Genomic DNA, 24,461 nt, shown 5'->3' on the forward strand with positions numbered 1-24,461 from the left:
ACTTTTATTGGGGTTTTATTGCAATCTACTTTAGGCAATAAGGGGGGAAGTAACCATAAGAACTCCGATCAGATTTTATTCAACAAAGCAGTTTTTCGCTAATGCTTAAGGTTAGTGTATAGTCAGCTCAGCTTCCAGTATCAACTTGAGTACCTCGTCATGGAGATTTATGCCAGAATGACAACAGTAAGTCATTGCAAGAAGCTAAATCATCTAAAATTAAACCATATTTTATATATAATTTTTAGGATGGTATATTAATACTCTACAATAAATAAGGATTTTTAAAAAGTGTTGCTTAGCCGTTGTTGAACTAAATTCAATTATTAGCTTATTCTTTAAGTACTCCAGTTAATAAAGGATTGATTGTACTTCAAGAACTCTGACTTTTCCAAAAATAAAAAATTAGTTCTTATTTGTTAGGACAAAAATTAAGCTTAAAAGCACATTCACACTTGTCCTTAAAAGTACATTCACATCATATACGAGATAACTTCCTCATGCCTGGAAACATGGCTTATATGGCAAAAAGTCATATGCAAAGAACAACTAGAGGGTAATCCTCCCATGTCCACATCCTCCAAAAAGCCACACTTGGCCTCAGTGTAAAAGTTATATTTTATTGCCATGCTACAAAATGTATGAAGTTGGCACTGACAGGGAGAAATAGAGAACAAGGGTGGGGAGGGCTAGAGGGCAAAAGATGTTGTTACATATACAACAAGGTTTAATCAACAGTGGTAAATTTTGCCAATATTAAAAATGCAAACCAAAATTTAAAATGCTGATATGAAACAGCATTAAAATACAATTTATGCATAGTACTGTATCACTTATGTCTTTTATTAGAGAAATATGGAATGCTTATAAACGAAATTAACTATAGGGGGTAAAATTCATATTTCATTTACAATTTGGCAATGTTAGACAATTTTTTAGTCCCACTGTTAGACAATTTTTTATAAAAGACAAAATTAAAAATCTAATAAGCTACCTTTATACAAAGTTGCTATATTTATGCCTTTACGTAGGAAAAAAACATTTATAATGCAAATTAGGACATACATAATCTTACAATATTATACAATGTAATGAAAATAAAAACATAACACAAAATTTGTCCTTTATAAAATGTGTATTTTGCATTTACCAATGCAAATGTGGCACACTGGTGACTACTGTACTATTAATGCCAGTCCGTTTCCATGCTGCTATTGTCCAATTGTCATAGAACTGCAATTGTAATGATGCTACAAAAGAATTGTGTTACACCAAAAAAGAAAAAAAAGAGGATGTAGGGATGGGGAAAAGGGACGTAAAGAACAGGAAAAATAGGGTGCTGGTTTGGGCAGAGTATATTGTGGTATGTCATAAAATATTTGTTAATTTTTCAAGCCAAAAACATTTCCTATACATTCTGTGATTTTGTACCAATGCCTTTATTCAAATTTGGCAAACATCAGGGAAAAGGTAATTTAGTACCATATACCTCACATATCAGAGATTAGAAAGAGATGCCAATACATCAGTTACTTCTGAATGTTGTCTCTGATGGTATGTCTATTTCAAGGATATATATATATAGATAGATATATATATATGTATATACAAATATACATATATATATTTATACACACACACTACACATTGCACAAAACACTTGGACATTATGGGTTAGGAACAGCACAAGGGGAAATGGGATGTATTTTTTAGCTTGTTAAGACCTTTACCTTGAGGCAAAAATATGGTGGCACATTATTGGGAAATTATGAAAACATAAGGCCCCTGTCCCATTTTTAATAGAACATTATTGAGGTACATTTTTATACTTTGCGCCACGGATTTTTTTTGGTGGGGGAGGGATACACAAACACTAGCTTGACTCACAACACTGAACTGTGGGGTCAACATTAATATCTGTAAAAACAAAGACTGCTTGGCAAATTTTCTGAAGTCCAAAATGTGATCTATTCTGGATATACTGAGAAGTGAAAAGCTTTTTGCTGAGTCTTCAAAAGTAAAGTGCATATCTCATCACTCCACAGCAGCAGTAAATAAAAGGAACTATTTGCCAATCTTCCTGGAGGGAGGGAAGGCACCATATTTTCATTTTGAAAGGAAGATGAACCTGGGAAATAAAACACACTAAGAAAAAACACATGTAATACCCATATCAGTTTCCAGCCCTGGTCTGGGATAAAAGCTGTTACGATCTATATGGATAAAACAGGATTCTATTAGGGGAAAAGCATATGATCAATGACTATATTTCCAAAACCAAAAAGTGGGATCACATGATCTATCAACAGAACAGAATATCTAAAATTAGGTCTGTCTCAGAAAATCTGAAACATATGGCCACAATTATATCCCAATAAAATATCTCATTCTAAAATGCACCCAGTAATTGGTACAATTCTTCCAGGACAGAGCTTAATGCCCATTACTAGACTACTGCAGAGGACAAATAGTGTTCTATGTTATTTTTAATTAAATAGGAACACAGGTGATTTCCAGAGACATTTAGAAATTAATACCAGTTGTATACATCTTCCCTAATACTCGTAGTACCTAAAACTCAAATTCTTAGCAGACAAATTGGTCCCATTTTCATTTTTAAAGCACACAGTATTGAAAGAATAAATTGCAATGGTTATATTATAGTTGCTTAAAAAAATATAAAAACTAATCAGAATCTGGAAGGAAAAATGAAAAGGCTGAGGAAAAGTAAGAAAAGAAAGTATCCAACCTCCAAAATGAGTAAATAGGTCAGCCCTTTTGTTTGGAGGTTAACGTTCTGTCTTGACTGCTTGTTTCGGAGAAAACCATGTGCACTGGTTCCATCATAACTCTTATTCCACATTACAAAAATCATCACATAAATTTGGCACAATTAGCAATCTACTCAGAATAAAGCATAAATGGAACAATACATTAAAATGGAAACTGCATACCTATACCACTGCTCTCTTTTTAGAGAACAGTGAACACTTTGGTAAGCACCAAATTCACAGAAAAGAAAGAAGATTCTGCTATGCACATAAACCAGTGGCACTAAAAATGATAAAGACATCTTTAATAATTTATTTTCTTTATAATGGTCCCACCCTATTATTTTGCTAATCCATTCACTGTCCTATAATTAGGTCATTTATGGAACAGATTGGATGCTATATGACTGAAATTTTTCATGCTAAATTAACCTTAGTTACATCTGGTAGATCCAGACCAAAATCTCAAATTTCCTCATATTTAGAGGAGACAGCGACGTATTTTGCAAGGATATCTAACCTTCTTTCCACTCTACCTGCTCTTATCTTCTCTAGGATTTGGGAAACTGGAAACTTCTTGATTTTCCAAGAGCTAGACATATGGACTCTCATCAGTTTATATAAACTTCAATTCATTTTCAATCCTAAATTATGACACAATGTCATTGCTATAAGACTTCCACTGTACCTGCTATGCTGGCAACAATTTTAACATTCTATTAAAATCAAGGGATAACCCAAGATCCAGCTATGAGTGAAAGGACAGCAGAGCTGAGGAGCACGACAGTGGGCAAAGTACAGCTGCAGCCGTGTGACTGAGGGGATCACTGCTAAAGTGCTGGGAGAGTGCCCACAGAGAAAACACAGTACCTTTAGGGAAATTTGCATGTTAAAAGTAGCTTCCTTTTTTTTTTCTTCTCAGCTGCTTAAGAGATCACCTATGAACACAAGTGAAATTTAAAATTGTGAGAATGCTTTTATCAACTTGAAAAGTAAACGGCATATAAATAAATACTGGACAAGGGCAACCCTGTTATAGAATAACAGTAAGTTCCAAATGAACCTTCAAAACCACAATTTGACAAAAATGCAAACTAAACAAAAATGAACACATAATCCAATTTCAAAACTATATACAAACTCAGACATCCTAAATTGAAAAAGACATGAAGCAACAAAATTAGACATCCCAAACACCAAAGGAAAAACTTGAAGGTAAATGGCAATCTAATGGCACAAATGCCTCCAGAAAACAATGTTACTGTTAATAATCTGTAGGAGAGAAACTTTCAAGAGATCATGGTTCAGATTTTCAAATGTTTTTGGATAAAGTGACCTGAGACTGATTCTTGAGCCTATGTGTAATTCTGACTAAGATATCTGGGCATGCCTTTCAAATGACACCATGAGATGAGTAAAGAGAAAACCTCGTCTCTTTCCTGCCTTTCAACACACCAACAGCAAACCATGTTCACAAACGTAGGGCTCTTTCTAGAAACGCTGAAGGCTAAGGAACTGACTGGTACATAGGAGGTGTGGTACTTCTATTTCCATACATATGTCCTGGCTCAAGTCAAAAAGCCTACAATTAATGAAATAAAGGATTCCTCATGTTACATGCTGGAGGTCACATACCATGAATAGTAAATCTACAAATAGTACTTTCAAAGCCTAGAGTTATCTGTTAGCAATGCACATTATCAAGAGGCTTTATAATATGCTTTAAATGCCAACCATGACTTAGACGTGAATGATATGCATGAGTCCAGAATCTTAATAAAAATTGACCAGCATGTCACTCACTTCAATTCTCATTTTAAATAGGCACTGTGAAAATGGGAATGCTGCTGTACAGTAATGAGTAGTATAGAATGAAATTAGTGTTCTTTTATGAGTACCTGCTCTACATTTTAATTTCCCTTTAAAGAAGCACATGAAATAGTCAGAAAAAAATTTTTTATCAGTCTATAAAAGGAGTTAGTGTTTAGAAATAAAAATGAAGCACTTGCATCTTCATTTTTTAAAACTTCACAAAGGTGCAAACAATGTAATGGTTTCTGGGCTCACATGGGCAGATCAGTACTATTGTGTCTAGTTTTCCTAGATGTACCATCGTCTCGTGGCAGTGCTTTCTGCAGATTTGACATAGCAGCAGTTCTCTCGATGTCTATCACAGCATACAGCTCTGTGCGTCTGGTAGGGGTCTGTGGAAGGGGAGTGGTAGGCGTTTTTGGAGTCTGAGGGTTGTCAGAGTCACTGCCACCTTCCAAGTCAACCTGTATGTAATTGAGCTGCCTGTGTTCTAAACTTGGGCGTCTGATATCAAAGTTAAAGACTGTCGGTGTACAGTCCCGACGCCTTGAATATTCTATTTTGTGAGCACTTGCCGGCACTGTTACATTCTCTGTATTTACATAGTTATGCATTGGATCAAGATTATTATGGTAGCCATTTAGAGATGGGGTCTTTGGTCCTAAATTGTCATCTTCATCCCTACTTAGCTTGCGGGCTTCCCAAACAGGAGGCAAAGATGGTAGATTTTCGTAGTTTAACAATGCAGTTCTTCTCTGAGCTGAGTTGTTGATATTCTGGGTATCTGAGGTACTGGTGGACGGCAGACGACCTCTCCTGAGCCCTGACGCACTGGGGAGAGATAGCCCATTTAGATTTTCATACACCAGTTTGTTAACAGAGGGCGCGTCTCTTCGTTCATCACTGTCATAGCCAGTGTCCCATTCCGTGTTATTCGCACCACTTCCACTGACTTGATCTCTTCCAAGTTGTTCCAGTTTCTCTTTTTCCATTAATTGCTTTTGAACTGGGGTTGGTCCTAAGACAAACTTGACTCCTTCAGGTTCAAGAAGAATCTGAGGGTCCCTGTCCTCAATATTACTTGGTTCTTCTTTTGGTGTGTTGCTTTCAGCATTAGAAACCCTCGCCTCCAATGGGACATGCACACTTGCACGGTTTTTCCGTTCTTCTTGTACACCTGTAGTGTTGACATAGGTATGTACCTAAAACAAAAGAAGAAAGTGAATCAGTAAACTTGCTTTAAAAAGAAAAAAAATTTGCCTGACTATATCTATTAATTTTATTAACTTTCTAAGTATATTCTTACTTCAAAGCTTTTGTACCTGTTTTTTTAACCAACAAAAAGGTTGGGAGGAGGTGGGAGAAATGTAGAAATGTCTTCCTAGCTTGATAAAAGAATAACTGCTTTAAAATACATGTGATGGGGCTTCCCTGGTGGCACAGTGGTTGAGAGTCCGCCTGCCGATGCAGGGGACAGGGGTTCGTGCCCCGGTCCGGGAAGATCCCACATGCTGCGGAGCGGCTGGGCCCATGAGCCATGGCCGCTGAGCCTGCATGTCCGGAGCCTGTGCTCCACAACGGGAGAGACCACAACAGTGAGAGGCCCGTGTACCACAAAAACAAAACAAAACAAAACAAAATACATGTGATGGTGAAACATGATAAGCATTCTGTAGAAAAAATAAAAACTCAGGAACAAATGGGGATTATTACTTTGATGTTGTTTTAAAATTCTCATCAATGCATTAAAACCTGATTTAGAAATAGGAAATAACAAGTATTAAAAAGGAAGAGAGAAATTTATCATAATTTATAGATGATCTGACTATACAAAGAAACAGACCCTACTAGATTCAATAAGAGTTCTGTAAAATGCATAGATATAAAATAGATACCAGGAAATTAATGCTACTTAGAAAAGTTTGTGGTATTTTGCGGGGGGGACAATATAAAAAAAGTTCAGAAGTCTATACATAACATTTGAAAACCTCAAAAATAAAATTCAAAACTAAGGGAAATTTAATTATAGTAAATAAGAACTCATTTAACAAGTAAAGAACACAACCAAATGGATTTCAAAACAGTAAAAATTTCTTCATGATAAACAACCATATTGTTGACAAAAGATAAGTATAACTAAGTAATACATAGACAATGTTAACCAGCTAACTTCATTCCTAAAATGAAAATATAATAGTCAGGAATATTAAATTGCTCTGTTAAAACACAACAAAATCTGCCTTATTGCTAGTAGTCCACTAACTATAAAAACTGTAACATAAAAAGCTTTCATTGGAGGTTACTGTAACTGAATTGGCCATTGGTTATGTCCGTCTTTATCTATAGATGCACCTCTCCTGTGAACCCACAAACTTACTGTAATGCTAAGTTTCCCTCAACACCTATATATATTTGGGTATATGACAGAAAATACATGCTATTTCCTCTGAGTCTTCACTACAAGTCATAAACAAATAGCGACAGCTAAAATTCAAACTAAAACCTTCAAGTGTTGGCACAATAACACTCTAACCCCACACAATATGTTAGACAGTAGGACATGCTTACTTGTTCCTCAGCCACAAGCAAGGGATGTGTAGACTCTTCACCTACTGAAGGCAGGCGTGCACTTCCCACAGAAGGATGTCTGCTTGAAGGATGGGATGAAGCGTCTCCAAATGAGGGGTATCGGGGATATCCATTAGGTAAGTTCTGAGCAGCAAACCCTGGAGCTGAGTTTTTGTTTGTTTATTGGTTTAAGAAAGGATACAGGGGTAGGGCACAGAGAATAAAAATGAATGAGAATACAATCAGCACTGAGAGGTTTAAGGAAGGTGTTTCTGGCAAGACATATGAGAAACCAGAGCAAAACAGCATACCACCTCCACTCTAACTTTCCACTCACATTTTAAATAATATGAAACATTTAATGTTTTCATATTTAAAATATTTAAAATGTTTATAATTATAGCTAAGTTTTTTAAAACTCACAACCACTATACTTACGTTAGCCAATGGTAATTCCTAACAATTTATAGATTAAAAAACCATAATCTATAGTTTATAATAGAAGAAGGAAAATGGACACTTACTTGTAGGTGTTCGAGGTGTTCTGGGGACTTCCAATTCTGTCTGATGATTATTCCTTTCAACAACTGGCTCCTCCACTACATTTATACTATTATTCTGCATAATCTCTTGCAACATATTAAATAATTCTTCTGCACGAGCACACTTAAAGGCAAAGATTCCTACAAATACAAACCAGAAGAAAAAAATGGTCACTGCATCTTTAAAAAAGACACAAGAACACGAAGAACAAACTTGTAAAGTAAGCATTCCATGCACCAATAGCAAGAAAAGGCTTTAATATAAATGTCTGATAAATTAATTATATTCCCTGTTTCAAAACATAAACCCAAAAGTTCACAGAATAATTTTCATTTGTCCATGGGTGATGGCTCAAAATAAGGAAGACAAAAACAAGATTTGCAAACTTACTCTAGTCTGCTTTTTAACAGCAGGGGGAGCCCAACTTACCATTACCAAGGGAATTCCTTATCACTTGACAGGCCCTTGCTCTGTGGTTTACAATCATTACCTTGTTTAATTATTGGATTACCGTTGCCCTCTGATACAGAAGAAATTTGATGCGTCAGAGGTCATGCAACTTGCCCAAGGACTTTCAAGAAGTAGGTAGCAAAAAATAAAAGTACGTTCTGTTTGCCTCCAAAGTTTAGGTTCTTTTCCCAGAGTTACAACAGTAAAGACATAGAGGCAATTTACTGGGACTAATCATTTACTTACTGCAAATCTTAAATTTAATATAAGCCAAAATTCTGGACATAGAAAACAGGCTTAATAAATGCTTGATAAATGAATACATAGTGTACTATGTCTCTTTTTTTTTCTTTTTTTTTTTTTTTTTTTGCAGTACGCGGGCCTCTCACTGCTGTGGCCTCTCCTGTTGCGGAGCACAGGCTCCGGACGCACAGGCTCAGCGGCCATGGCTCATGGGCCCAGCCGCTCCGCGGCATGTGGGATCTTCCCGGACTGGGGCACGAACCTGTGTCCCCTATATCGGCAGGCGGACTCTCAACCATTGTGCCAGCAGGGAAGCCCGATGTCTGTTTTTTAAATAATCCACTTATTTGAGAATTTTTTTATTCTGGATAAAAGTAAAATATTAAACATTACATATAGAATAACTGAATTATAGAATGCTATTTCAAATATGATAATGTTTGGAGAAAAAAAAAAAATAAAGGCTCTACCTACCTTGTCCAGTTTGACACCTTCGACCACTTTCAAAAGAAAAGAGATTCGAATCATAGCCATAGCGTCGGAGGCAGAGGTAGTGCCATTTTACCGAGTCACGTTTGCGAGTGTATAAAATCAGTTCCGTGTCTGTAAGTTCCATTATGCCAGAACCTAACTCATTCCCATCATCATCCACATTAATGACCTAAAAAATAAAGTTTAATTAGTGCTAACTTAATGCTCCCACTTGACAGTTATGCACATATTTCACTAATTTGTCAGGAAAATGTACTATTGCTTATTGGTTCAGTTATTGGTTCCTTTGTTAGTTCATTCAACAACCAATTGTGTGTTTAGGGCATGGATTATGTAGCAGTGTAATACCCAGTTCATATCCACAAAGAACTCACATTCCCACTGAGGAGATAAGATACACAAACACGAAAAACACCACAAAACTGTAAATGCTTAACTAACAAATGAGTGCAACAGAGGCTGCGAAATGCAGGAACTGTGGCGGAGGGTTGTTGGAGAAGCCTTCACATAAAAAGAGGAGGGACTTTAGCTGGGCCTTGGGTATAATTAAATTTAGACAGGAAATAAAGTTAAGAGGGAGAACTGGTGGGTCAGGAGTTAGGGGGCACATCCTGAAGATGCAGTGCTACAGCAGAGACAAAGAAGGTATGTTTCAGAGAGATCAGGACAGGACTGGCATTGAGTTCATGTAAGGGAAGGCTTTGCACTGCTCAGTTTCAGAAAATGGCCAGAGACTATAAAGAACAGATAACACTTAGGGAGAATTCACTATACCCCTGGGTTGGGCAAAGTGCTTTACTTGTGTTTTTGTCATTTAATACTGATCCTAAACTGCAGGTAACAGTATTTTCTCCACTGCACACAAATCAACAAAGACTTAGTGATAATGTAACCTGCCAAAGGTAACAAAGCTATGAAGCAAGAGGGCTGTGACTTATACCTAGGTTTGTGTGATCCAGTGGCTATGATTTACAGCAGAATGAGGTCACAATATGAGAGATTAATGACTGTGGATGAGTAAGGAATAGAGCACTTAGCATCTAAGTAACAGAATACCACTGAAGTTTTAGAATGATGAAGGAGGAAGATTAATTTGATGTCAACTGCAGGATGCATCACAGAGGTGACTGAAGATAGAGTTCAGTTATGAAATTGTCCAAGCATTAAACAATGACTGGGAGCTGGTGACAGGACTGAAGAGGCACCTACAAAGTGGCATTTTAAAGACAGTATTATCAGTAGGTCATTTCAAAGAGGGCTGATGGGACCAAATCCAGGGGCTCTTATCACTGTGACCAAAGATTGAGTTCTTCAGAGGATATAACAGTCACTCATTAGTGCTATGTTTTCCTGATGGAGATACAAGATTTAGGCACTCATATCCATGATTGGTGATGTCGAAAGGTAAAAATAAACGTAAATGTCTTCCAAGTTAAAAAAAAAAAAGACAGTATTATCAGAATTGTGTGGCTCTAACTGGATATGGAAGACCAAAGGAAAAGGAAAAGAGGATTTCACACTGTCAGTAAGAAATGTTGTCATCATTTGTTAAAACAAGAAAAGGCAGAATGGACAAAAAAGGAAAATAAAAGGATCTGAATACAAAAGTGAGGAAATAATAAGACATGTTAATTAAGTGAAGTAAAAGAAGAGCATCCAGGTAGGCAGTGAGAGCTACATCTCAACCAGTTTTTACTGACCTTAAACTTGTTCCGATGGTTATCTGGGACAGTGTCTTTATCTGGACAGCTACAACAGCTACCCATGGCTTCTTCAGAAGACCATGTGAGCACTACATGAAAGATAATTTGCAAAAAATTATTAGATGTAAGATACAAAAGTCAAAAAACAGAAAAAGACTCTAGAAATCATCAAACATAAGCCCTGTGTTATTTTGATGAGGAAAACTAAGCCTAAGGAAATAAATGGCTAGAGCTAGATTTCACACAACTAGCTGGAGAATTTTACTCAGCAACAAGAAGAAGAATTCTGTGAGGGAGACTTCACAGAAATCTCAAATTTAATTTGCAAAGGTCTGCCTATTTTAAAATTATCTAAAAGAAACCAATTTAAGTTCTCACACATAACACTATTAAAATAAAGTCATTCATGGAATTAACCGTTTATGGCTTATTAGGAATTTCAGTCCCTCTTTATTAATAAATTTCCAAAAGGATGCTAGACTTCTGGCTTGGCAAGTATTTTGATTCATACCATGCATTGTAGTATTCTTTACGTATCCCAACAGACAAAATTGGTTAATAAGACACAAAAACAAATCTGGAATAGTTCATTAAGAGAGAAAGACAACTCAAAATTCAAGCTGTAACTTAACACAGAGAATACTGGCAAAACTGAAAGAGTGTGTCTATCTAATCCCTTCCCACAGAAGGTTAGAGATAAGTGGTTACAGTGACATTAAGTGTTGAAGAATACTGCAAGTGAACAAAGGAAAAATTCAAAACTTCACTTACAAACAAGAGAAAGAATGAGAATGGATGTGACAGTATTTGAAAAAAGGGGGAAAGAAGGAAGCATAAGAAGCTATTAAACATTAAAAACATAAATCTGATTAAAATTTGCCTAAAATTCTTCAGCAGATCTTCACTACCTTCAGGAAAAAATGCAAAGCTCATCAGTATGACACATGGTCCTTCACAATTTGGTCTCTGTCTACAAAGACAGTCTAACCTCTTCCCTCCTCTCTGCTTTGAGTCCTACCCAGCCATACTAAACAGTTTCCCCAGAGCATCTTGTTCTCTCACACCCTTCCATGCTGCTCCTTTCTCAAGATTCAACTTCAGAGTACAGTGCCTTCAGGAAGCCTTCTCTGACTCCCACCAACTGGGCAAGTTATATTCCTTGTGTACCCCCAAAGCACCCTGAGCTTCCCAGTATCACAGCATCTTTCACACTGTTTACTCAGTAAAAACTGTGATAGACTGTTTACCTATCTATCTACTTCCCTCCACTTTGAGCTCCTTCCCAGCAGGGATGGACTTTATTCATTCGTGCATTCCCTGTGCCTAACACAATACCTAGCACACAGGAGGTGCTCTAAGTCTCTTGTGAGCTGAACGAACTGCACTAAAGGAAGATAAAGAATGCTGGCAGGTGTAAGGATCAAGCCGATAAAAAAGGATACTAGTGTATAAACCAAAAGAAGTGATAAGTAAAATAGTAAAGTTAAATTAAGACTCATATTTGGTGGTGTCCTTGCACTGGTGAGAATGGCCATCATTAAAAAGCCTACAAATAATAAATGCTGAAGAGGGTGTGGAGAAAAGGGGACCCTATTACACTGTTGGGAACATAACTTGGCGCAGCCGCTATGGAAAACAGTATGGAAGTTCCTTAAAAAACTAAAAAGAGAATTGCCATAAGATCCAGCAATCCCACTCCTGGGCATATATCCAGAGAAAACTCTAATTTGAAAAGATACATGTACCCCAATGTTCACAGCAGCTCTATTTACAACAGCCAAGACATGGAAGCAACCTAAATGTCCACTGACAGATGAATGGATAAAGAAGATGTGGTATATATACATATACAATGGAATACTACTCAGCCATAAAAAAGAATGAAATAATGGCATTTGCAGCAACATGGATGGACCTAGAGATTATCACACTAAATGAGGTAAGTCAGACAAAGAAAGATAAATACCACATGGTATCACTTATATGTGGAAAGTAAAATATGATATAAATGAACTTATTTACAAAACAGAAACAGACTCACAGACATAGCATCAAACTTATGGTTACCAAAGGGGAAAAGGGGTAGGGGAGGGATAAATTAGGAGTTTGGGATTAGCAAATACACACTACTATAAATAGCATAGATAAACAACAAGGTTCTGCTGTTTAGCACAGGGAACTATATTCAATATCTTGTAATAAAACATAATGGAAAAGAATATGAAAAATTATATATATATACATATATAACTGAATCACTTTGCTGTACACCACAAACTAACACAACATTGTAAATCAACTATACTTCAATTAAAAACGTAAACAAATAAATTTATATAGGGAAAATGTGTGATGACATAAGGATAAATAAAATCTTGTTACATAAAAGAAAAACAAGATTCATATTTGGTGTCTTAATATGCCAGTTAAGTATCATGGTATAAAGATGACTAAGTCACAGGATGTACCTCTGAAGAGCCATGAATCTAAAGGGAAAGACAGAGATGTCAACAGATAATGCATTATGATAAACCTCATATCAGAATATAAGAAGAGTTCCGTGGGCACAGAGAAAGAAGCAACTAACTTTCTGGGTTAGGAAGGGCAGGAAGCACCATTTGAGCTGGTACTTTAAAAGGTGAGCAGAAACAGTGTGCTAGGCAAAAGACAGAAATAGGCACTTGAGACAAGATAAAAAATTAGGTGCAACGATAAAAGTCATGAAAGGTGGCAATGTATTCAGGAGAAAGTGAGGCATCTAGTACGACTAGAGTGCAGGGTAGGCTGTAACACAAGCATGAGACAAACCATAAAGTATCCTGAACAACAACCTAGGGATCTGGGACTCCAACTAACTTGAAGCTAGCCTGCTTCCAATGTCCCTGTAGTCAAATGGACATGACTCTATCATGGCACTTATCACATTCTACTGTAATGTTGACCTGTCTCACCACCCACTTCACTGTGATCTCCAAGAAGATAGGAACTGTGTCTTCTGAATTTTCTAAGGCAATAAGCATACTGTTTGACATAGCAGATATTCAATAAATGTTTAATTTTTAAAAATTAGTAAATGTTTAATAAATTAGAAGATGAGGAGGCCAAAAGAATATTTCAAAAAAAATTTTAAAGCAGACAGATAATTGATAGAAACAAAAAGTCTTCTTGAAATTACTTATCCAGCCTCACCACTGAATACAAAGAGCTAAATGGTTACTACAGTGTGGCTTTTGCCTGAAAAAATAATGCCTCAAGTAAATATTTTTCAACTATTTCTCAAAAGAAGTAGAAAAAGCATTCTTCCACTTGACACCTTCACAGGCGACCTGTTAAGGCAGCACCTCCGATTTTGTCAGGGATATATGAATGGTGGTACAACCTACCTGGGGGCTCTATTCACATTGAATGCTTCAGTTCAGTACAAAAATAGTTAATGAAAAGCCTACCATGTGACACAAAATCCTTGTATGCCACTCCAAAGAGAATGAATTTCATCCTACACAAGGTGAAAAGCCAATGAAGTATTTTAAGCAGGAAAGTGAGGTGGTCAGGAATTCATTTTAGATACCTCCATCTGCAGGGTAATTTTAAGTGGAAGTTTAGCTCAGAGGAAGGGAAGCCAGTGAGAGACTACTGAAAAATGGAATATGCCAAAGACTTAAAACCAGAGCAGCAATAGTAGGAATAAAGATGAAAATAATGAATTTTAAAAATACTTAGGAAGACAAGTCTGCAGCACTGAGTGTCTGGCTAGGTATACAGGAAGTAAGAGGCAGTTTTCAGGGCGGCAGATGAAGGGTGCTGGTTCCATTACTTGAAATAGGAAAAACTTTCTCAGGTCTTCGAGAGGAAGTGATGGTGGTTAGTTCAGTTTTAGACATGTTAAATTGAGATTCCAGAGAACTACCAAAGGAAGACTTGCAATAGAGAGGTAAGTACATCAGAATGGGTTTGAGGAAAGAGGTAAAATATTGGGACACACGGTATTTGAAACTGTAAAACAGAAGACCCTGATCAAGGACAGTATAAAGAGCAGTCTGCAGTTAAAATTCTGGGGAACACAAATGCGCAAATACTGGAGTAGAGAAAAACAAGTGAAGGAGAAGAGAAACAATCAGAATAGTACAAACTAAGAAAAGAAAGTGTCAAGAAGGAAGGTTCTATCCATAGTGGAGTGTTAGGTAGAGGCAGAAGCCATTCAGCAGTGAGCAAATGGAAGATAAGGAAGTAGTCCTCCAAAGAATAGAAAAGGCTCTTTCAAGAACACAGTTGGAAAGGAAAGCCTAGTGATAGGGTATGGTTGGACATGGTTTCAAAAGAAAATATGTTGCTTGAGTTACTTATTGTTTTAAGGTGACATAGATTTATGCAGGTTAGTAATCAGTATGTCAGTAAAGGTTAAAGAATATAGGAAAAAAACAAAGGACATAGACGGCTACAGGATGGATCAAGACGGAGCGGGGAGGCTAGAGAAGATGAGTTCCGGGGCCCAGATTAAGAAGTCTGCCCACAGAAGGAGTGCCTTGTCCTCTGACGAGAGAGAGCAGAAAATAAGGATGGGTGGAACACAGTAGAGAAGCAGAAATAGGTAACACCTATCATCCTAAATTTCTTTGGTAAAATAGAAGCCAAGTTTGCACAATGAAGGACTTGAGGATTATTCTCTGAGAAGCTACCCAAGAAAGGTAGCAGGATTATTAAGTAGGCTATGCTGAGACTTAGCAGAAGCTGGAGAGTAAGATTATGCTATTTTTCTAGCTGTACTCAGCAGTCCAGAGGGTAGACAGTTCAACTGACCCAGGGTCAGAAGGTAAAAAGACAAGGAAATTAAAGGATATTGGCAATATAGGGGTTTGAAGTAATGGGCCATCAGGTCTGGTCAGGAAAGAAGCAAGAAAGAAGAGGGCTGATGAAATGGGAGAAACGGAGGGAGGCAAAAAGGAACAGGAGGCCTCAGTAAGGCTGAAGAATAGGCTTAGTAGGAGTAAGACTGTGAAACAGCTGGGACTACAGGCAGTTGTAGTCAATCTTCCAGCACAGAAGGAGATTTTTAATGTGAAGTTTTCACCCACATCTCTGACTCCTCCTCCTGAAGCATGAATTCCCAGGCAGGGGGAAAGGCAAGACACTAGATAGTCTGCATTTATGACAATCAGATTAATACCTGGAGAGTGTCTGAGTTATGTAACACCCAATAATATGTACAAATACCTGTAAACACTTGATGAGAAACCACGTGATCTCATCATCTTACCCAGTCAAGTTTATAACTCAGCAAAAACACAAAAAGACGTACTATACTCCCTCAAGAAAGCCACATAGGAAAGTAATAAGGGTACATTCAAGAACAAAAGGTAGCTTCTGTTTGGGAAGATCAATATTGCAACAAGTGTGTTGGGTATTTTAAATTAGTAAACACTGTCATGTTTAATTAAAGCCAATTGTCCTAATTTTTGGGAAGTGGGAGGTGACAACATATAAGGAGGCAAAAAAAAACTGCATTCAAGAAAACACTATTAAAATCTCTAGTTTAAAAAATGTAATTGGTGCACTTAATGACTTTTTTAAAAGTAAACTTCAACTTACCTAGATCTGGCCATTAATAGTCTTAGCCTCTGCTGCAGCATCAGGAGTTTAATCATACTTCAAAACACCATGTTTTCTTTGTTTGCTGACTTAACCTACAATTAGCAAGAAAAAGTCAAGAATTTGTTATTTCTTTAAAAACAGTTTTCCTTATGAGACTTCTGGCAGCACTGTTAGTTCAGTTAATCTATTTAAACAAACTAAAAAGACTGAATTTTTGATTAAAATATATATAATTTATAAGATCTATTCTAGAAATTAATATAATGTGTACATGGTACCATCAATACAGCCTTTTCAAAAGAAAAGTAAAAATGCAGTAGCTTACGTTTCATGATGTCTGGATATCAGGACCTTTAGAAGCCATTGATTTTAGCTTCTCCACTGCAGCTATGACATTAGACAACACACTACTCTATATTTATCTCCACAGCCATAAAATGAAAGGTTAGACTAAACTACCTCCAAGGTTCCTTTCCAGCTCTAAAACCCCATTTTACCCAAGGGCAGGCTAATTCTCCATATCCAGTCACATCTCTTAAACCTCACTGTCCCTCTGGACTGTCTTTAGAATCCACCCTCTGTATCTTCTAATCCACAAGACACCCCCAGAATCAAATCAGAAGAGTCAGTCATGAGAAAACAGTATGAACTAGCATGCCATAGTCACAGAATAATGATATAAATTACAGCAATAAATTACAATCTAGAGTTTTAAGAGATTTCAATATACTTCTGAAAATTTTCTGGTTAATTTATTCACTTTCTACAACACAGAAAAAAAATCAAATTCACTCAAGCACGAGCACTAGCATTTACTAAATAGCTATACTACAGTAGGCGTTATGTTAGGGGTTTTACAGAGTCTCATTTTATTTTATTTTTTAATGAAATGAATTTCTTTTATTGAGAAAAAAAGAGACAGTAATAAAAGCTGTATGAGTGGTGCCAACCAAAAAACTTAAGGAGTGCTCAGAAAGTCAGAGCAGTTTATTTATTTTAGTTTAAAATTTTTTTTTTAATTCTTGAATTTTATTTTATTTTCTTGTACAGCAGGTTCTTATTAGTCATCAATTTTATACACATCAGGGGACACATGTCACTCCCAATCGCCCAATACATCCCACCACCACCCCCATCCCACCGCCACTTTCCCCCCTTGGTGTCCATACGTTTCTCTACATCTGTGTCTCTTTTTCTGCCCTGCAAACTGGTTCATCTGTACCATTTTTCTAGGTTCCACATATATGAATTAATATACGATATTTTTCTCTTTCTGACTTACTTCACTCTGTATGACAGTCTTGAGATACATCCACGTCTCAACAAATGACCCAATTTCATTCCATTTTATGGCTCAGTAACATTCCATTGTATATATGTACAAAATCTTCTTTATCCATTCATCTGTTGATGGGCATTTACGTTGCTTCCATGAGCTGGCTATTGTAAATAGTGCTGCAATGAACATTGGGGTGCATGTGTCTTTTTTTTTTTTTTTTTGTGCGGTACGCGGGCCTCTCACTGTCGTGGCCTCTCCCGTTGTGGAGCACAGGCTCCAGACGTGCAGGCACTGCGGCCATGGCTCACCGGCCTAGCTGCTCCACAGCATGTGGGATCTTCCAGGACCGGAGCATGAACCCATGTCCCCTGCATCGGCAAGTGGACGCTCAACCACTGCGCCACCAGGGAAGCCCACATGTGTTGTTTTGAATTACGGTTTCCTCTGGGTATATGCCAAGTAGTGGGATTGCTGGGTCGTATGGTAGTTCTATTTTTAGTTTTTTAAGGAACCTCCACACTGTTCTCCATAGTGGCTGTATCAATTTACATTCCCACCAACAGTGCTAGAGGGTTCTCTTTTCTCCACACCCTCTCCAGCATTTGTTGTTTGTAGACTTTCTGATGTTGCCCATTCTAACTGGTGTGAGGTGATACCTCATTGTAGTTTTGATTTGCATTTCTCTAATAATTAGTGATGTTGAGCAGCTTTTCATGTGCTTCTTGGCCATCTGTATGTGTTCTTTGGAGAAATGTCTATTTAGGTCTTGTGCCCATTTTTGGATTCGGTTGTTTGTTTTTTTAATATTGAGCTGCATGAACTGTTAATATATTTTGGAGATTAATACTTTGTTGATTCGTTTGCAAATATTTTCTCCCATTCTGAGGGTTGTCTTTTCATCTTGTTTATGGTTTCCTTTGCTGTGCAAAACCTTTTAAGTTTCATTAGGTCCCATTTGTTTATTTTTGTTTTTATTTCCATTACTCTAGGAGGTGGATCAAATAAGATCTTGCTGTGATTTATGTCAAAGAGTGTTTTTCCTATGCTTTCCTGTAAGAGTTTTAGAGTGTCTGGTCTTACATTTAGGTCTCTAAAGCATTTTGAGTTTTTTTTGTGTGTGTATGGTGTTAGGGAGTGTTCTAATTTCATTCTTTTACATGTAGCTCTCCAGTTTTCCCAGCACCACTTATTGAAGAGACTGTCTTTTCTCCACTGTATATCCTTGCCTCCTTTGTCATAGATTAGTTGACCATAGGTGCGTTGGTTTATTTCTGGGCTTTCTATCTTGTTCCATTCATCTATGTTTCTGTTTTTGTGCCAGTACCATATTGTCTTGATTACTGTAGCTTTATAGTATAGTCTGAAGTCAGGTAGTCTGATTCCTCCAGCTCCGTTTCTTCCCCTCCGTTTCTTCCCCCTCCGTTTCTTCCCCTCCAGCTCCGTTTCTTCCCCTCAAGTTTCTTCTTTCTGCTTTGGCTATTTGGGGTCTTTTGCGTCTCCATACAAATTTTAAGATTTTTTGTTCTAGTTCCATAAAACATGCCATTGGTAATTTGATAGGGATTGCATTCAATCTGTAGACTGCTTGGGTAGTAGAGTCATTTTCCCAATATTGATTCTTCCAATCCAAGAACATGGTATATCTCTCCATCTGTTGGTATCATCTTTAATTACTTTCATCAGTGTCTTATAATTTTCTGCATACAGACCTTTGGTCTCCCTAGGTAGGTTTATTCCTAGGTAGTATTCTTTTTGTTGCAATGGTAAATGGGAGTGTTTCCTTAATTTCTCTTTCAGATTCTTCATCATTCGTGTACAGGAATGCAAGAGATTTCTGTGCATTAATTTTGTATCCTGCAACTTTACCAAATTCATTGATTAGCTCTAGTAGTTTTCTGGTGGCATTTTTCGGATTCTCTATGTATAGTATCATGTCATCTGCAAACAGTGACAGTTTTACTTCTTCTTTTGCAATTTGTATTTCTTTTACTTCTTTTTCCTCTCTGATTGCCATGGCTAGGACTTCCAAAACTGTGTTGAATAACAGTGGCGAGATTGGACATCCTTGTCTTGTTCCTGATCTTAGAGGAAATGCTTTGTTTTTCACCATTGAGAATGATGTTTGCTGTGGGTTTGTCATATATGGCCTTCATTATGTTGAGGTAGGTTCCCTCTATGCCCACTTTCTGGAGAGTTTTTATCATAAATGGGTGTTGAATTTTGTCAAAAGCGTTTTCTGCATCTATTGAGATGATCATATGGTTTTTATTCTTCAATTTGTTAACATGCTGTATCACATTGATTGATTTGCATATATTGAAGAATCCTTGCATCCCTGGGATAAATCCCACTTGATCATGGTGTATGATCCTTTAAATGTTTTGTTGGATTCTGTTTGCTAGTATTTTGTTGAGGATTTTTGCATCTATATTCATCAGTGATATTGGTCTGCAATTTTCTTTTTTTGTAGTATCTTTGTCTGGTTTTGGTATCAGGGTGATGGTGGCCTCATAGAATGAGTTTGGGAGTGTTCCTTCCTCTGCAATTTTTTGGAAGAGTTTGAGAAGGATGGGTGTTAGCTCTTCTCTAAACGTTTGATAGAATTCACCTGTGATGCTATCTGGTCCTGGACTTTTGTTTGTTGGAAGATTTTTAATCACAGTTTCAATTTCATTACTTGTGATTGGTCTGTTCATGTTTTCTATTTCTTCCTGGTTCAGTCTTGGAAGGTTACACCTTTCTAAGAATATGTCCATTTCTTCCAGGTTGTCCATTTTATTGGCATAGAGTTGCTTGTAGTAGTCTCTTAGGATGCTTTGTATTTCTGTGGTGTCTGTTGTAACTTCTTTTTCATTTCTGATTGTATTGATTTGAGTCCTCTACCTCTTTTTCTTGATGAGTCAGGCTAATAGTTTATCAATTTTGTTTATTTTCTCAAAGAACCAGCTTTTAGTTTTATTGATCTTTGCTACTGTTTTCTTTGCTTTTATGTCATTTATTTCTGCTCTCATCTTTATGATTTCTTTCCTCCTACTGACTTTGGGTTTTCTTTGTTCTTCTTTCTCTAGTTCCTGTAGGTGTAAGGTTACATTGTTTATTTGAGATTTTTCTTGTTCCTTGAGCTACGCTTGTATAGCTATAAACTTCCCTCTTAGAACTGCTTTTGCTGCATCCCATAGGTTTTGGATCATCGTGTTTTCATTGTCATTTGTCTCTGGGTATTTTTTGATTTCCTCTTTGATTTCTCCAGTGATCTACTGGTTATTTAGCAATGTATTGTTCGGCCTCCATGTGTTTGTGTTTTCTATGTTTTTTTCCCTGTAATTCATTTCTAAGCTCATAGCGTTGGCCAGAAAAGATGCTTGATATGATTTCAATTTTCTTAAATTTACTGAGGCTTGATTTGTGACCCAAGATGTGATCTATCCTGGAGAATGTTCCGTGCGCACTTGAGAAGAAAGTGTAATCTGCTGTTTTTGGATGGAATGTCCTATAAATATCAATTAAATCTGTCTAGTCTATTGTGTCATTTAAAGCTTGTGTTTCCTTATTTATTTTCTGTTTGGATTATCTGTCCATTGGTGTAAGTGAGGTGTTAAAGTCTCCCACTATTACTGTGTTACTGTCGATTTCCTCTTTTACAGCTGTTAGCAGTTGCCTTATGTATTCAGGTGCTCCTATGTTGGGTGCATATATATTTATAATTGTTATATCTTCTTCTTGGATTGATCCCTTGATCATTATGTAGTGTCCATCCTTGTCTCTTGTAACATTCTTTATTTTAAGGTCTATTTTATCTGATATGACTATTGCTACTCCAGCTTTGATTTCCATTTGCATGGAATATGTTTTTCCATCCCCTCACTTTCAGTCTGAATGTGTCACTAGGTCTGAAGTGGGTCTCTTGTAGACAGCATATATATGGGTCATGTTTTTGTATCCATTCAGCAAGCCTGTGGCTTTTGGTTGGAGCATTTGATCCATTCACGTTTAAGGTAATTATCGATATGTATGTTCCTATGACCATTTTCTTAATTGTTTTGGGTTTGTTTTTGTAGGTCCTTTTCTTCTCTTGTGTTTCCCACTTAGAGAAGTTCCTTTAGCATTTGTTGTAGAGCTGGTTTGGTGGTGCTGAATTCTCTTAGCTTTTGCTTGTCTGTAAAGCTTTTGATTTCTCCATCGAATCTGAATGAGATCCTTGCTGGGTAGAGTACTCTTGGTTGTAGGTTCTTCCCTTTCATCATGCCACTCCCTTCGGCCTTGTAGAGTTTCTGCTGAGAAATCAGCTGTTAACCTTAAGGGAGTTCCCTTGTATGTTATTTGTCATTTTTCCCTTGCTGCTTTCAATAATTTTTCTTTGTCTTTAATTTTTGCCAATTTGATTACTATGTTTCTAGGCGTGTTTATCCTTGGGTTTATCCTGTATGGGACTCTCTGCGCTTCCTGCACTTGGGTGGCTATTTCCTTTCCCATGTTAGGGAAGTTTTTGACTGTAATCTCTTCAAATATTTTCTTGGGTCCTTTCTCTCTCTCTTCTCCTTCTGGGACCCCTATAATGTGAATGTTGTTGCGTTTAATGTTGTCCCAGAGGTCTCTTAGGCTGTCTTCATTTCTTTTCATTCTTTTTTCTTTATTCTGTTCCACAGCAGTGAATTCCACTATTCTGTCTTCCAGGTCACTTATCCGTTCTTCTGCCTCAGTTATTCTCCTATTGATTCCTTCTAGTGTAGTTTTCATTTCAGTTATTGTATTCTTCATCTGTTTGTTTGTTCTTTAATTCTTCTAGGTCTTTGGTAAACATTTCTTGCATCTTCTCGATCTTAGCCTCCATTGTTTTTCTGAGGTCCTGGATCATCTTCACTATCATTGTTCTGAATTCTTTTTCTGGAAGGTTGCCTATCTCCACTTCATTTAGTTGTTTTTCTGGGGTTTTATCTTGTTCCTTCATCTGGTACATAGCCCTCTGCCTTCATCTGGTACATAGTCCTCTGCCTTTTCATCTTGTCTCTCTTTCTGTGAATATGGTTCTTGTTCCACAGGCTGCAGGATTGTAGTTCTTCTTGCTTCTGCTGTCTGACCTCCAAATAGTCTCATTTTAATCTATATATTAACTTGAGTTAACAAATATGACTGATACCCAAAATGAACATTTCCAAAACCATGAACCCACACACAAACAAAATTTTTCGTTCTGGACTTATAACCTGTATATAAAATCAGCGGTTCAGCCAGGTGTTTGCTTACACCCCTTGTGAGCTGCTGCTACACCCCATATTAGGGTGGGCAGCAACCCACTGCCTTTTCCTTAGCACAGCTTTTTTTTTTCTCCAGAAGCATACATCATGCTTTGTCTCTGGCTTATAAAACTGTCCAGGTAATTCTACCATAAATCATTTCTCTTATGTGATGTTCGTCTAGCTCTCTCAAGAGATTTTAGCCAATTGACTAAGAAAAATCTCTCTTCCTCTTTTTATTTGTTCCTCTTGTAAGCATCCCACAACCCCTATCCTGAAATGAGTTTATTCATAGTAAATGTGATTAAGAGAAGTGAGAGTAATCCATCTATAATCCTATATCAAGGAAAAGCTTTGAAATGAAGTTAAACATACAAAAGAATCAGTGTGCCAACCTATAAAGCTCTTGAAAATATTAAAAATCCTGTTAGAAACTCTTTCTCACCTTCAGATCTTTTTTTTCTTTTTTCTAATTTTTAAAATTGTGGTAAAATACATATAAAATTTACCATCTTATCCTTTTTTTTTTTTTTTTTTTTGCGGTATGCAGGCCTCTCACTGTTGTGGCCTCTCCAGTTGCAGAGCACAGGCTCTGGATGCGCAGGCTCAGTGGCCATGGCTCACGGGCCCAGCCGCTCCGCGGCATGTGGGATCTTCCCGGACTGGGGCACGAACCCATGTCCCCTGCATCGGCAGGCAGACTCTCAACCACTGCACCACCAGGGAAGCCCAATCTTACCCATTTTTAAGCATACAGTTTAGTAGTGTTAAATATATTCAATATTGTGCAACCAATCTCAAGGACTTTTTCATTTTGCAGAAATGAAACTGTATACCCATTAAATAACAACTCATTTCCCCTCTGCCCAAATTCTGGCAACCACCATTCTACTTTCTGTTTTCATGAGTTTGACTATTCTAAATACCTCATATAACTGAGATTGTACACTATTTATCAGTTTGTGCCTGTCTTAACTCACTTAGCATAATGTCTTCACAGTTCATCCATGCTGTAACATGTGTCAGAATTCCTTTCCTTTTTAAGACTGAAAAATATTCCACTGAATATATACCAACACTTGCTAATCCATCCGTCTGTCAATGGACATTTATCTATGTTCTGGCTATTGGAATAATGCTGCTATGAACATGGATGAACAAATATCTCTCCGAGACCCTGCTTTCAATTATTTTGGATACATACCCAGAAGTGGTACTGCTGAATCATATGGTGGTTCTACTTTATTAATTTTTTGAGAAACTTCCATACTGTTTTCCACAGTGTATCTTTTTTAGAGAAATGTCTATTCAAGTCCTTTGCCCATTTTTGAATCAGGCTGTCCTTTTGCTGTTGACTTTTAGCATAAGTTCTCTATATATTCTGGATATTAATCCGTTATCAAATATATGATTTGCAAATATTTTCTCCCATTCTGTGGTTGCCTCTTTCACTCTGTTGATAGTATCTTTTGAAGTAAAAAAATTTTTTTTCATTAAGTCCAATTTGTCTACTTTTGCTCTGATGCCTGTGCTTTTGGTGTCACATCCAAGAAAGCACTGCCAAATCCATGTTGTGAAGCTTTTGCCCTATGTTTTCTTCTAAGAATCTCACTGTTTTTTGTCTTATATTTAGGTCTTTGATCCAGTTTGAGTTAATGTTTGTATATGGTGTTAGGTAAAGGTCCAAGTTAATCTTTTGCATGCAGATACTGAGTTGTCCCAGAAGCATTTGTTGAAGACTTGTTTCCCCACTGAATGGTCTTCGTACCCTTTTCAA

General features: G+C 37.1%; 1 protein-coding gene across 2 annotated transcripts in view; it reads right to left on the minus strand.

Moving 5' to 3' along the window:
- Positions 1 to 513: 513 nt before the first annotated feature.
- The window catches only part of FRS2 (fibroblast growth factor receptor substrate 2), a 77,558-nt gene continuing 53,610 nt past the window's right edge, over positions 514 to 24,461 (minus strand). The window contains exons 2-7 of one of the 2 annotated variants that reach the window (XM_079936617.1): positions 16,169 to 16,263; positions 10,580 to 10,671; positions 8,862 to 9,048; positions 7,676 to 7,834; positions 7,152 to 7,315; positions 514 to 5,785 (exon numbers count right to left, since the gene is read on the minus strand). In XM_079936617.1, coding sequence (XP_079792743.1) covers positions 4,835 to 5,785; positions 7,152 to 7,315; positions 7,676 to 7,834; positions 8,862 to 9,048; positions 10,580 to 10,645 — 1,527 coding nt within the window. In that variant the 5' untranslated portion in view covers positions 10,646 to 10,671; positions 16,169 to 16,263 and the 3' untranslated portion in view covers positions 514 to 4,834. Of the gene's footprint in view, positions 5,786 to 7,151; positions 7,316 to 7,675; positions 7,835 to 8,861; positions 9,049 to 10,579; positions 10,691 to 16,168; positions 16,264 to 24,461 lie in introns of those variants that run through there. The other variant, XM_079936616.1, reaches the window with a different exon arrangement.

The sequence above is a fragment of the Stenella coeruleoalba genome, assembly GCF_951394435.1.
Source record: "Stenella coeruleoalba genome assembly, chromosome: 11".
Classification (NCBI taxonomy): domain Eukaryota; kingdom Metazoa; phylum Chordata; class Mammalia; order Artiodactyla; family Delphinidae; genus Stenella; species Stenella coeruleoalba.